General features: G+C 41.6%; 2 protein-coding genes across 3 annotated transcripts in view; one reads left to right on the forward strand and one right to left on the reverse strand.

Moving 5' to 3' along the window:
- The first annotated feature begins 354 nt into the window (after positions 1-354).
- tmem41aa (transmembrane protein 41aa) lies at positions 355-10,158 on the forward strand. Its single transcript, XM_079882098.1, has 5 exons — positions 355-636; positions 5,735-5,885; positions 6,608-6,769; positions 6,860-6,998; positions 7,076-10,158. The coding sequence occupies exons 1-5, from the start codon at positions 464-466 to the stop codon at positions 7,294-7,296; spliced, it is 846 nt and encodes a 281-aa protein (XP_079738224.1). The 5' UTR covers positions 355-463; the 3' UTR covers positions 7,297-10,158.
- The window catches only part of igf2bp2a (insulin-like growth factor 2 mRNA binding protein 2a), a 70,040-nt gene continuing 63,791 nt past the window's right edge, over positions 8,789-15,037 (reverse strand). For both annotated transcript variants that reach the window (XM_079882096.1, XM_079882097.1), the window contains exons 15-16: positions 13,637-13,750; positions 8,789-12,583 (exon numbers count right to left, since the gene is read on the reverse strand). In XM_079882096.1, coding sequence (XP_079738222.1) covers positions 12,488-12,583; positions 13,637-13,750 — 210 coding nt within the window. In that variant the 3' untranslated portion in view covers positions 8,789-12,487. The remainder of the gene's footprint in view (positions 12,584-13,636; positions 13,751-15,037) is intronic.

Consider the following 15,037-nt stretch of genomic DNA (forward strand, 5'->3'; position numbering starts at 1 on the left):
GAAGTGAATTTACAAATTCTACTATGGTCAAGGACTGACAGAATATTAATCAAACGTCACATAAGTTTTGGACACACACACATTTTAAATATTAGTTTTATCCTTAAAATTTGTACGTATAAAAGCTTTTTGAACACAAAATATTCAACTTTTCATGTATTTATTTTATTACACTGTAGCATATTTTTATTTTCAAAAAGGCAATGTTGATATTGTCTGCTTGGTAAGCTGGCAAATCAACGAATTCCCTACTGTCTATGCGAATTCCACTAAAGCGAGGGACTTATGAATATTAAATAGATCGCGTGGCCATGCACGCCAAGAAGGTTACCAATCAGCGGTCACATAGACTAATTAATATTCATAAGCATGGCCTTCGCCTACGTAGGATTCGTACTTTCGCTCCCGGAAGTTATCCGCAGTGAATGGACATGCAGTATCTGCGCTCTCTAGTGACTTCGTCATGCGCTCGCTTGCTGGACTGATCGCTGTAATAGTAACGGCTACATTTTACCTTTATTTACTCTCCTCTTATCTCCCCCCCGGACCCCAGCTGCCTAAACAGGACCACGAAGGAGACACGGCAAAATCTAATGATGAAGACAACCAAAATGAAATGGAGACTGCAGCCTCCAGGTGTGCCTCTCTAATGTCTGTGTGATGATCTACGGTCTGTCTTTCGCTATATAACGATAGCTCTCGCAGCTGGAATCGTGATTTACCAGTCTTGTGCAAAACATTCTGAGGATGTAGCTTGCATAGTGTAGAAAACGTAAGCATTATTAAAATGGATGATCTCTATCTTGTCCTTGTCTCCAGCTGTCATTTGTCCTTCTGGAGTGAAATTAGATCTGTTCTGTTGCTGCCATGTTCATAATGCAGAAGTTTACTCGTGACCATCCACTACTATTATCTGCAATACTCTACTTACTCATATTAGCATACTAATCTATCTATTATCTTGACATATTTCTCGGATAGCTTTTGTTTGCTTTTTACTCTCTTTATGTTTTTATTTTTATCTTACTGTTTTTTTTTTCTATGCAAGCATAGAGAATCTTGCTGGGTGTTCAACGCACCACCGTTTCGTTTAAAAAAACGTTTTGCAACTTTCTGTAGGGGCTGAACGCAGCCCAGATGTTTCGTACACCTGCACGAACAAATGGCATTTCAGCCTGCTTAAATGGGCAGGGCCATTCGCCTATAGAGCTGGTAAGTCCCGCCCCTTCCGTAAAACCCCGCTGGACCTCTAGGTTGAAAAATCGTCAATGCAAGTGAATGGGAGAAAATAATTATTTTCTGATCCCGTTTGAATTGTGCCATGAATGTGAACATATGTTGTCTGTGAATTTTTTATATAATCTTTCATGTTACGAGTTTGACAGTATATGGTATGATTCTTTGGCTACCAGTTGTGGAAAAGACATAACGAGAAAGACTACATGTCGCCTATGTGACGTCACCCCATAAAGTTGACTTACCCGTGGTTTTCGCCAACCTCAATGATTTTGTCCTCTCCCTGAAAGAAGGCGGTGAAGTGCACCAAAGACACAGCCATGTTTAGCGGGATCCGTGAGCTAGTGTCCGTGTGCGAGTGGTGGTGACGTTTCAAACGCGTCGAAAGCAGCGAAGAGTTGTAGTCCACAAAGTGCTCTCACACAAAGTCTAACCGTATCAAACTTCTACCCGCTAAATTGTAGCATTCTTCACACGAAAGATTATATAAAAAATTCACAGACAACATATGTTCACATTCATGGCACAATTCAAACGGGACCAGAAAATAATTATTTTCTCCCATTCACTTGCATTGACGATTTTTCAACCTAGAGGTCCAGCGGGGTTAGCGGAGGGGGCGGGACTTACCAGCTCTATATAAGCCAGCTAAGAATACCATTTTTCTCAGAATCTTTTGACTGAAGAGCGGCAAGCAACACCCTTTGTGCAGGCACGGTAGCCCGGCCAGCTACGCAATGCTTATTCCTGTTATCTCAAGGAACCAATGTTACACTAGTAACTGAGACGTTCCCTTTTGATATGGTTCACTCACATTGCGTTAGGCTAGTTGCTAACGCGATGGGAACGCAATCCAATAGCACCGTGCTACTAGCGCAGAACGAAGAAAACCATCCTGCGAGCCCAGCCTATAAGCACTCAAAAATAGATAAACTGCAAAAAGGCCTTACCTGGGGCAGGATTGCCTAGGGACAAACAAAGCCATCTGAACAATCTGCAACGAACTGGAGCAAGTAACCTTATCTGATCATCTTCAGGACCCATCCTGACACTCGCACTGGGGCAGGGAGCCAGCGCTCGTGTTTTTGCAAGCGTGAAGAGGAAAAGTGAATGTGAAGGTGTTTGTGTTTTATTATTTGGCTCGCTATAACAGCGGTGAACTGCCTGGATGCGTGCACGCATTTGTTGTGGGTCAGACAGACCCATTACTGACAACAAACACATTGTCGCCAGCGGCCGGTACTGAACAAGCTTGGGAGGCGGGAACAAATTCTCTTGGGATGTGGTCTGGCCTCGGTGGGACCTTGCCTTCCCCTTTTTATGGCAAACGCATCAGCGCTGCTTCATCTTTGGCTCAGTATCCAGCGCTATATTCTGGCAGTGACCCTGGTATTTAGGAAGGGGGTAGCACTTGCAGCTACAGGGGCGCTGTCTGACCTTAGGCTCTGGTTGAGGCTGAGCAGGTGTCGGGCTGGTTTGGTAGGCTGCCAGGTTGACAAAGGTTTTTGGCAACCTAGCACAGCCAAACTGGACCGTTTCAGCAGAAAGTGGCGGATGGCTTGCGATGATTTCTGGGCCGCAGTAAAGCGGAGTTTGGCCTGAAAGGCCTGGAGGACCGCCATTGTATGTAGAACAGATTCAGCTTGGCCAGCCGCAGAGTAGGCTATGGCCGCTAGGGTGGACGTGGTCCTGCATGGCTTGGAGGGATGAACAGCCTTGGCTTTCCAAATCAGAGCTGTGCAGGACACGCAGAGATGCACGGCGACGGCTTCCTCGAAAATGTTCTAGAGAGTGATTTTGTGCCACCGACATTTATCATTTACCGACCATAGGCCGTTCTGGTGGGGATGTAGACTCGTAATGCTGCGTTCACACCAGATGCGAATAGCACGTCAAATTCGCGCCTATCGCGTCTAGTTGGACGCTTGAACATTTTGCATCCATTCGCACGTCCAAAGTGAATAGGATGCGCGTATAAAGCAAGCGTTTGAAGCGAAATTGATGTGCGTCCGAGGCGAAATCTGCTTCTTGTGGGAGGGGCAAGTGCTAGGCGGTTGTCTGTTTGCAAGATGGCTGATGTTGATCGAGCATTTGTCGAGAGATCACCGCTCGTATTTGCTCTGGAGAGCAGAACAGCGGCGTAGGGGTCATCGTCGCCGTACTTGGGTCCACCAGATCCGCGTACCCAGTTTGGCGAGTTTCACTACTTGCTCCAGGATTGCCTGGATGACGGCCGCTTTCAGCAGTACTTCCGCCTGTCCCGCGCCAGTTTGATGACCTATTGACCCGCATCGGAGCGAGGATCACCCTCGCCCTCACCCACCTAATCTGTAATTTATTTTTGTTTTGATGATAAATGGAGCCAGCCTCCAAAAGTAATTAACCTGTCCTGTGAATTTTTTTTTTCTTTTCTCACACAACACTGTCCAGACTATGAACTATGTTCTTATACACTAAAGTATGTTGGTTGTCTTTACATTGAATAATTATGTTTCATATAATCTAAATTTAGATATGGAATAAATAGCATTCAATACAAAATGAATTTGTCTTGTATATTGAAATCAAGTTTTTATGTGATAAAAGATTTGCTTTGTTTTTACTTCACCACGTGACAGCAGCAAGCAGGCTCCTGATTGGTTAACGCGGCGCCGCAGGACCTCCAGACGCACATATATACGTCTTTACATTGACTTAACATGGAAATCACTCGCGCCAGACACTCTATTCACGTTTGGTGTGAACGCAGCATAAGACTGAGTGGAAGTAGGAGGGTTCTGAACCTGTGGTAAATCTGTAAGCAAGCGTCAATACCTTGAAGTTGATGCGAGCAGCAAGTGGTAGTCAGTGCAAAGAGACGAAGAGAGGTGTGAGGTGGGCCCTTTGGGTTCTTTGAAGACAAGACGTGCTGCAGCATTCTGAATCATTTGTAGAGGTTTGATTGCACATGATGTAAGTCCAGCCAGAAGAGCATTGTAGTAATCAAGCCTGGAAATGACCAGGGCCTGGATGAGAAGTTGTGTTGCATGCTCAGTTAGGAAAGGCCTGATCTTCCTGATGTTATGCAGTGCAAACATGCATTAATGAGCTGTCTTTACAATGTGGTCTTTGAAGGTCCTCAAAGATTACTCCAAGATTTCTGGTCGACCTTGAAGGGGTAATTGATGATGAACCTACCTGGATGATGAAATCGTGCTGTAGAGTCAGATTGGCAGGGAAGATGAGAAGCTCAGTCTTTGCCAGGTTGTGGCACAAGTGAAGCACTCACTGTGCTTGCCCCAAGGTGTATAGAGCACTCGTGGCTCGACATTTTGAACTAAATGCCGCTGAAATTTGCTCTTTCAGGCATGAAATTTGCTCTCAAGATTCGCTGGATGGCAGCAGGGGAGCAGCAGAGCTCATCGGCACTGGTTAATCCGCTTCTTTTCCCTCGCAGTCTTCTTCAGAGTCAGCGAGGAGATGATCTTCGCACTGAAGGAGAAAGATTATGAGTAAAAAAGTATACCGAGCCGACTTATATAGGCGAATGGCCCTGCCCGTATTGCCAGGCTGAAACGTCATTTGTTCGTGCAGGTGCACAAACGTGATTCAATCAGGCTTCAGTATTTCGGAGAAACTGAGTTTCCCCATAGCGTTATCAACTAACTCAATGCGAGTGAACAATATCAGAAGGGAACCACATATGATTTATTTTCCTCATCTCTGATGAGGTGGTTTAAAGGGTTAGTTCACCCAAAAAGTGAATTTCTGTCATTAATTACTCACCCTCATTATTTACCCTCATTAATTACTCACCCCTTCGTTCATCTTCGAAACACAAATTAAGATGTTTTTTATGAAATCCGAGGTTTCTGAACCAGCCATAGGCAGCAATGTCATTGCAACTTTCAAGGCCCAGAAAGGTAGTAAAGACATTGTTAAAATAGTTGTAGTAAACACAGTGCAGTGCTTCCATGTTCTATGTCAGAATGCCGGCGTTCTGACTTAGAACCCGGAAGCGCTGCACTGACTTTATTACATCAACAGCGTAGGAGACGGACACAGAAGATAAGAAATTGTTGAATAAAGTTGTTATTTTTGTTTGTTTTTTTGCACACAAAAAGTATTATTGTCACTTCATAACATCAAGGTTGAACCACTGTAGTCACACGGACTATTTTAACAATGTCTTTATTACCTTTCTGGGCCTTGAAAGTTGCAATGAAGTTGCTGCCTATGGCTGGTTCAGAAACCTCTCGGATCTCATCAAAAATATCTTAATTTGTGTTCAAAAGATGAACGAAGGTCTTAAGAGTTTGGAACGACACGAGGGAGTAATTAATTACAGAAATTTCATTTTTGGGTTAACCCACCCTTTAAGGCTGGTAACCAATGGGCTGTAAACATTGCAAAAGGGCGATATTTGAGGTATTACCATAACGTATTTGAATCTGATAGATAATGTCCAGATACTGTCCTTGCAAGTTTACCAATGTCATATGACTTTATTTTGGTCCAGGTTGAAGTTCCCATCAGACCTGGATGAGCTGAAAGAGATGGCAGAGCTGTTGCAGTTTTATAAAACTGAGTACACAGGATATGTGCTGTTACTCTTTTGCAGTGCCTACCTCTACAAGCAGGCTTTTGCCATACCCGGTTCCTCTTTTTTAGTAAGAGCACAACTTTTACACAAAAACATCATATTTGAATGTACACATTTATCCTTCCTATTATGTTGCGGATTAATTTAACCCGCATTGTGGTTAAACTGTTAATTTCTTCTGGAAATGTTTCTTATATAGAGTTATGAATGTTCATTCAAAGTTTCTACGCAGATATGTTTTTGAAAGGCTGTACAAATTTTGGTGACTCATCTTCTGAATCATCCAATAATTCTGTTTCTTCATCTACTTGAGTTTTCAATCACAATTTTTGGATCTTAAATACTAGACTGTTGCAGCACTAACAGGAAATTTTACCCTGAGAAACCTATTTTACCCTGAAAAGGCTCTGAGAACCAGACATAACAAAAAGGCAGAGGCTATTTATTTACACCAAGTATAGATAGCAATAAATTCCATTTACACAAAGCACAAATAATGTTAGATGCTATTTATGCTTAGTTGTAATAATTTTCACCTCCTGCAAATAGTCACTGCAAGTAGTCATAACTAAAACTTTTTTGTTTTTGTTTGTTGTCTCTGACAAGCTGCAGTTAGTTTTTCGTACTGGCTATTTTCAGCGAATTGCATGGGGTTAATTCGACCCCCCCACACTAACGGTGTTCCCATATTATGGACACAGCTGGAGGGTTATGTACAACATGCACCTTCATATCCTTTTATCTTGACTTCTACATTAAATGACTTTATCCCCCCCCCCCCCCCCCCAGAACATCTTGGCTGGGGCCTTGTTTGGGACGTGGTATGGTCTTCTTCTCGCCTGTGTCCTCACCACAGTAGGTGCCACTCTCTGCTTCCTCCTGTCCCAGGCGTTTGGCAAGGAGCACATTGTGAGACTGTTCCCTGACAAGGTGGCCATGCTGCAGAAGAAGGTACATCTAGTCATCTTGTCTTCTAAGAAGTCTGAAAGCACAATGTATTCGATTTCATTTATAACTTTCCTAATTTTTACTTTTTTCCAGGTCGAGGAAAACCGAAGTAGCTTGTTCTTTTTTCTACTGTTCCTGAGATTCTTTCCCATGAGTCCAAACTGGTTCTTAAACATGACCTCCCCAATACTTAATATTCCTGTCACTCTTTTCTTCATGGCTGTCTTCATTGGTAAACACTGTTAAATGAAGGAACATTTCCCTTAATATTTGTAGCATTTATTTGAAACATGTTTGTTTGTCTTTCAGGCCTGATGCCATACAACTTCATCTGCGTCCAGACGGGATCAATGCTGTCTCGTATCTCCTCTCTGGATGACTTGTTCTCCTGGAGTGTGTTGTTGAAACTGCTCCTTATTGCTTGTGTCGCCCTGCTGCCTGGAGCTCTGATTCGTAAATACAGCACTCGGCATCTCCACCTGGACGGCCTTGAAACAAATGGACTCAGGCAAGACAAGAAGAACAGATAAGGGACAGTGTGGGGTCAGTGATCTGATCCTACTAAGTCACTTTGTGGGTGGCTACTGTTTGGATTCAAAGTGTGTTTTTGTTTTTTGTGGCCTAACATTTTTTTTAATGGAAGTGCAATTTTTACATATTCTTTACTTGGAAAGCTGCTGTGTCTTTTTTGGCACAGGTGGTAATGTTTGTGAGAGAAAATACCTTTTTGGTGCCATTTTGGGATGTTCTGTTGGGTCTATTTGTAATTAGCCTATGTTGGTCTTGAATTCAATTCAAAGTCATTGTTCAAATCACAGAGTTTAAAATACATACTGTGCATTTATTCCAATTCAGCTGTCCATAACAGTCTTTTGTGGTTTAAAAGACATGGAATCTTGCAGCAAAATATATGTATTTGATGTATTTAATGCAGACTGTAATATGGACATTGTGGATTGTGGTTGTGGGTTACTGTTGTGAAAATTTCACATTAGCCTTAAAAAGTGAACTACCTCACTGAGTGGGAAAGTATTTAATATTTTAACATGTTGGAGTACTTGTAAATATTAAAATGGAACATCAAGCTGTAAATATTCACTATGGGTTTTTTTCTATTTGGAAAGGCAGAAATTCAATATGTGAAGTCATGCCTGGTCACTGAAAGCCCATCTAACATGGTAGTGTTTAAATGGTATGTACCATTAGCAACGCTGTGAGCAGAATGCAGTATTTTCATTCACCAAACACCCCATTCATGTGAGTAAAGCTGTTTATGATGTGATCAATCATCTGACAATAAACTCATTCCATTAGCTTCTGTCAGAACATTTAATCACACCTGCATGGTGTTCATTCCAAGCAAGCATTCATATGCACAATTGATGAATATAATGAATGCTGTTTTAAAATGAAAGGGAAAATTTCATCACATTATGATTAGTGCATTTGTTTGACCCAATCATTCATACCCAATAACAGGGGTGTCCAATCCTGCTCCAGCAGGGCCATTGTCCTGCAACATTAAGCTCCGGCCTGCCCCAACACCCTTGCCTGGAATTTTCTAGGGCTGTGTCCGAAACAGTCACCCCTTTTATAGTGCTAGGGCTACATGATTTTGGGAAAGAGTCTCGCAAGTTCAGTTGTGTCTAATTAAGACTGAAGCTAAACTCTGCAGGACAGTGGCCCTCCAAGAGAAGGGCTGTACACCCCTGGTCAACAAGATGAGCTTCGGACACAAGAATCGTATAAAGAATTTTATTGCTCAAATCCATGTTGATCAGCAGTACAGTTCGCCTACATTTCAAAACAACATGGTTGTTAGCAAAGAAAAAAAAAAAAAAGATCAGCTCTCAGTCCCCCTCCCCCCCCGCCCCACTACCCACAATCCAGCTAAGGGGAGACGGCAGGCAGTGCAGCAAGCCCAGTCTCTGTTTCACATCGCTCGAAATGAACTAACGTGAGAAGCTAGAGAGCTGCGTAGGAATGGATCTGCCGTGGAAAAGGCGCAAAGAAGTTTTCACAGCCTATGATTTGCGTTGATTTCTCATGCATCGCTCTGATTTCCTGCTCTCATCCCAAGTTAAACGCAACTAGAACGGTGTCTTCATACTGTGAGCAACTATAACTGTGTTTGTGGTCTATTCTAATATCATTCGAATATCAAAAAAACATAGAACAGCACCTACTTTAAGTCTCCGTTCACCCTAAAAGGGTGTCCCAAAAGCAAACAACAATGAAATTTCATGCCAAGACTACAAACAACAGCTACCCCTAAAACTGACCTGATTCGTTCGACTTATATTAGCTATGACTTATGGCCTAAAGATAATGCAAAGACCTCAATTATCCCTAGCGTTATGTTACAGGATATCGTAATGGATAGCGAGACAGCGTGATTACCAGATTACAGAGACAATAAAACAGTGTGATGTTAGTTAATGCATGTATCGACTAATGCTTCTGTAAAGTTAAATACTGATGCACGACTGATGCACACCTGACAAAGCTTCGAAATACAAACTCTTTAAGAAAAGTTAAGAACCACTGTAGAACGTTAGATAGGTGTCTACCGACAGCGTGGTGCGTTACAGTTACAATAACACTTAAAAGTGAACCGAGTTACCATACTGCTACACAACCTGAACTCCATCAATGAGCAAACACCTGAGATTAAGCAGAAAGTCAATAATTCAGGGGAAATAACGCCCTCATTTGGCTACGAGCCTTCACAGAGACAAGAACCGTAAGAACCATGTTCAGCTTCTCAAGTGAAAACTTGTTAGAAGTCACTTGATCTACCAGAAGCCTCAAGCCTTAACAAACAGAAACAGCATCGGCACCTGGCATCTGTGCTACTCTTTGTGGATAAGTGTGGACAAGTTGCTTCAGTGGGTATAAAACAATTTACACAAGTCTACGGTAACGCACCCCTTCCGAAAACGGTTACTAAAACTATGGAGCGGGACTTCTTGCAGTTCAGTCCACAGACAAATCATGTGAATTACTGTATGAATGCAAACCAGCTTTGCAAGTACAAACACTTGGACCTGACCGTGTACTGTCTTCCATCTCGATTTGACATAGGCCTCGGTCTTTGAGAGATAACACGCATGTACAGTAGACCAGCAACAGATCCACTGAAGTCAGAGCAGATCTGAGGCGACAAAAATACCTGCATTTGTGATTTCTGTGTGATTACAACAAACAAACACAGTGACTCTGTGATTATTATATCAAGTTAACAGAGCTGTTTTATTTTTATTTTTTTATTTTTTTTTCTTCATATCAAACCAGGTTTGTTTTGTGAAAGGCCCTGATAGAAAAACCTCAATTAAAAAAAATTGGTCTTACGGTAATTCCTGAATTTGGACTCATTTTTTTATAAAATGAAAGCTGGCTTACGCTTCAGACAACGTAACTACTCCAGGAGAATGCTTTGAATTAAGCCATTCTACTTGATATTCATAGTCTTTTTCAACCATTTGTCATTGATCTAGACATCAGTACACAGTATCCACATTTAGAACCCCTTTCGGGCAGCTAAGTACACCTCAGATACACATTCTATAAATCACGAGGTTGTGATCGGTAAAAGAACGCAGTAAATTCAGATACAGTTTTGAAAGCTTTAAGATCCACTCTTCTTTGTCAGATGGACCTGAAGACTTCAGACTAGTTTTTTTCTTGAACTTTTATGATTATCATAAAAAAAGAAAACGTTCAAAACTTTCAGTTTACAAGGCATACAAAATGTTGGGAGAAAAAAAGGGAAATTAAGATTGGACTGAGGTACCCTGACGCCTGAGGTAGATCACAATACTGACATGCGCGCCAATCACATTCTGATCAAAGTGTTGCGTTGATTCATTACTGTTCTTACTGTTAGTTTACTACCAATATTCATAGTCTACTTCCAAGAAAATAAACACTTCCCTTCAGAATAACATGGCAGTGTTCCACCAAAAAAAAGAGACCTTTTCTGTTTGTTTCTGATTAATAGCTCTCGTCACAAAATAGGAAAAAAATAGATTCATAAATATTTCTCTCTCTTTATATATATATCTATATACACACACGCATACACACAAATGGAAGCTGTGCGTATTGGCATAAACCTTGCGTCTGGAAGGTGAGGCTTAGCTCTCATTGAGCGAGGGAGCTGTCTGTGATGTCATAGACTGGTGACGTTAAGGCCACGAGCTTCCATAGTCAAAAAGAAGAAGAAAATAAAGCACAAAGTGATATCCATCCTGTCGATCAGTTTCCCAAAAACAGCTCGAGTATTGTAAAAAAAAAGAAAGAAGATAAAATCAAAACAAAAACAACATCGCTGACCAACCAGCTCACTGAACATGACAGGGAGGTGCTCTCTCTAAAAGGCTGCTTATTGTACATTCACAGCTGTCATGCCGTTTAGAAAGCTCCCTGACAAAGAGATTTAAAGCCAAACGCGGTCGTGTGTGTGTACCACAGGTGCCTCCTCGTCCCACAATCAACCTGACAACTCCATCACATTTTGAGTCACCCATCTTTTCGTTTGCTTTCAGCATAGATTAAGGCAGAGTTCTTGGTGCACATTCGATTTCGCTTCTGCCCAATGCCAAGCCAGTAAAGGTGCGCTGTCTTTCAGGCGCTGGTGCTTGCTTCAGATTTTTTTCATACCCCCTAAAAAGCAAACAAGGGGTGGTGACTCCCAATCCACATCTACTACATACCTACGTCGTCTCGTAATGACTGCCGCCACAAGAGTGTGGCAGTGATGAAATAACAAAATGCAGAGGCTGCAAAAACACTGGCGTTAAAATAAAAATGGAGTGTAAGAGCTGGATAGAAATAAGAATAAACGAAAAGCTAAAAAATGAAAGATATGCACAGTAAGAAATATTTCAATGTTTGCATCCGTTGGCACACACAGGCTTAAGTAACAAGGATCCGTTGCGTTGGATGATGTGTCCTGAAATGCAAACAGGCTAAGATATGAGTAAACGTTCTGTCCTTTACATTTCCAAACATTCTCATCCCATCATCGCAGAAATTAGAAAAACATAATGTTATGCGTACGCAACCGCGTATGTGCACTAATCGCCCGCTTGCTGGCTTGTGCAAAACAAGAAGAATTATACTTCTGCTTCAAAAAACTGTATATTTGTTCTAGTGTACTGGTGACAATACTGCTGAGGATCACTGAAATCGCAATCTGAGCATAAAAAAAAAATTAAAAAAAAAAAAAAATCAGTCGCCAACTGCCAACTAGTGCACACCCACACTTACCTACCCAAAAAAACAGCAACACAACTCAGTCAAAATGCATCAGTGTACACGTGTTAATGGAGCGTCTTATCTTTGTTAACCCTATGTTAAGCCTAAATTAAGAAGTTTCTAAAGAAATTGTTACTTGGGGCGACCGTGATGTGTCCCGTCCTGATAGCAGACGCCCCATACCTATTCGTCTCTCAGTCAGGGTGTGTTTGAACAATAAAAGGAACACTTGTCTTCCTTGCACTTTCTTCCTTCCTTCCCCCCCCCCCCTCCCTCCCCAAGCTGGCAGTGCACTCAGAGCCCTTCTGCCTGTGGCTCCTTCATCTCCCCTAGAAAGAAGTTCTTTGGTTTTGATCCCGCGGCTGCTGGTCTGCCCGGCCGGTCCCCTGCATCCGGTCTGGTCTGATTCCAGTTGGGAGGGCTACATTCATTGGCAGGTGCCCGCTGGGGCTGCCCTGATGGTCACTTGGAGCGATGTGTCACGGGGGTGCCTTGCTGGTGCTTCTGTTCCTGTTGTTTCACCTGCTGGATGATCTCCCTGATTTTCCTCTGTGCAGTCTGTGGGACCAGAGGAGAGCATGTTTATTGTGCTAAATGTTTGGTTCCACTTCGGTTTCAATAGGAGAGAGGCGACTGCTTGAAGGCGGCACCATAAGACATTATGATTTCATGTTTGTTTTTTTACACCCAATTCAACAGCGTTTCGCTTTACATGGTCAAGGAACAAAATTAAGTAAAATACACTATCATTCAAAAGTTTGGGGTCAGTAAGATTTTTTCTGAAGTCTCTTCTGATCACCAAGGCTGCATTTATTTGATCAAAAATTAAAATAAAAATTAAAGTAAAATTGTGAAATATTATTACAATTTATATAAACTGTTATCTATTTTAGTATATTTTAAAATGCAATTTATTCCTGTGATGGCAAAGCTGAATTTTCAGCATCATTACTCCAGTCTTTAGTGTCACATGATCCTTCAGAAATGATCATAATATGCTGATCTGCTGCTCAAGAAACATTTCTTATTATTATCAATGATGAAAGCAGTTGTGCAGATTAATATTTGTAAAAAAAAAAATCAGGACTCTTTTATGAATATAAAGAAGCCTTTATTTTAAATAAATTAAATAATTAAAAATGTGTTTACTCTGACTTTTAATAAATTGAATCTGTCCTTGATGAATACAATTATAACCCCAAACTTTTAAATGTTAGTGTATAACACTTGATGTTGCAGATTTCAATTACATTTTGAAATGAAATGTTGTGCACAGTTAAGGTGAGCATTATTTTGGACCAATGAGTGTAGATGGGGCCACCCAGCTTGAAATAAATAAAGCCATTCATCCATGTTTCTTTAAGCAGTCCTGCACTGCACAGATACATTTACATACAGATAAATCTCTATTGACTGACACAGTCATATCGGTCAGCCCTACTCTGCGCCTCCCCTGACACGTCCCACACTTTGAAAACCCTTGGAATAGAGCATAGCGTGTTTTCAGATTTAAGATCCATTACTAAAGCAGTACATACTAGATCTGTAAATTTCAGTCCTTAAGAACAAAACAACACAGAAGGTTTCTGAGAAATATCATGTATAATTTACCTGGCTGGCAAAGAAATGCCCACTGATTTTGACAAAGACCTCATCGTTCTCGTCTGGCGTTTGGTCCCGTGGCACTATGACCTCTGCACTGGTTAGGTTCTGCAGCTCGTTAACCTGAAAGAGGTTCAGAGAAACAAGCTGATGACATCACTACCTAACAGTCATAATGCAAGTTGGGTCAAAGTGTGCCAATGTTATGTGTCAATCAGATTTATAAAAGAACAAGCAGCACATATCCAGTTGCTCATAGGTACATGACATACATCAAGACCAATCTGCTGTTATGCCCTTGCCTTGGGTCCCAATTGCAACATCTATCTACTCTACAAATGATGCCCTGGTGGCTGAAGTACCCATGAATAGAGACACATATTTACAAGAAGCAAATAGTACAGTTCCTGAAACACATAACCATCACTGGTCACAGTGATTTGGATCAGCCTGCTCTCTTCAAAGCCTTAGACCGAAACGTAACAGTTATATAACATAACCAAACTTAATCAAGTTTTTTTTTTTTCTTTAAATAGCTTGAAAAAAGCTTTCATAGATTTTTTTCAGTCCTTTTGCACAGCAAATTACATGGAAAAATCAGTCAGGTACATATAAAACAATTATCAAAACAATAACATATTCAAAATTTGCTCTGGTGGCATATATGTGCTCTCTCAGGAACTATTCACACCACATTAACTTTGATTAATCAACAATGTTCCCATTCTTTAACAGTGAACATTTCATTGTTTTTGGGAAAGCTATTTTAAATGTTTTATGGATTCTCAGAATCACTGTTTACTACTGCAAACACATTTTGACTCAATCATTTATAATGGTGCATAATGAAAGGAATATTGACTGGTGATGACAGCAAACAGCTGTGATGGTATGTGCTATTGAAACGATGTAAACATATTTTATTGTGAATCAGAATCCTATGTTAGGTCTGGCATATTACTCAAGCTCAGAGTGAATAGGACATTCAGACTCTGAAATAAATAAATAAATAAACCCTATTGAACACTCTGTTTCCCCCATTGTAAAAAAAAAAAAAAAAAAAAATTCCACACTGAGGGTTGAGGCCACATCGTCTGTGTTTGCTCACCCTGTCACAAAAACGGGTGGCTGTACAAAGATGAAGGAGATTAGCAAAAACCAGGGAGGCAGGAGCCAGATGATGTCCCAGGCCACAGCCAGTGGGATTTTCCAAGGCGGAGTTACAGGAGGGAGGAGCCATGGTGGAGGCCTGTGCGATGGAACCAGGGATGGGATCTCCTGTGATGGAGCCGGCCATGGTGGAGACCCAGATGGAGCCGAGGAGACACGGAGCCAGGGGGCCAAGACGAAGCTGACGGCTCATGGGGCCGAGGCAGAAGCGGGAATCCAGAAGACCGCAGTGGAGCCAGT

Source organism: Squalius cephalus, assembly GCF_949319135.1.
Source record: "Squalius cephalus genome assembly, chromosome: 9".
Taxonomy (NCBI): Eukaryota; Metazoa; Chordata; class Actinopteri; order Cypriniformes; family Leuciscidae; genus Squalius; species Squalius cephalus.

Coding starts and splice junctions, on each gene's coding strand:
- tmem41aa (XM_079882098.1), top strand. CDS start 464: ATGCGCTCGCTTGCTGGACTGATCGCTGTAATAGTAACGGCTACATTT. Junction 637..5,734: donor ATGGAGACTGCAGCCTCCAG/GTGTGCCTCTCT, acceptor ATTTTGGTCCAG/GTTGAAGTTCCCATCAGACC. Junction 6,999..7,075: donor CTTCATGGCTGTCTTCATTG/GTAAACACTGTT, acceptor TTTGTCTTTCAG/GCCTGATGCCATACAACTTC.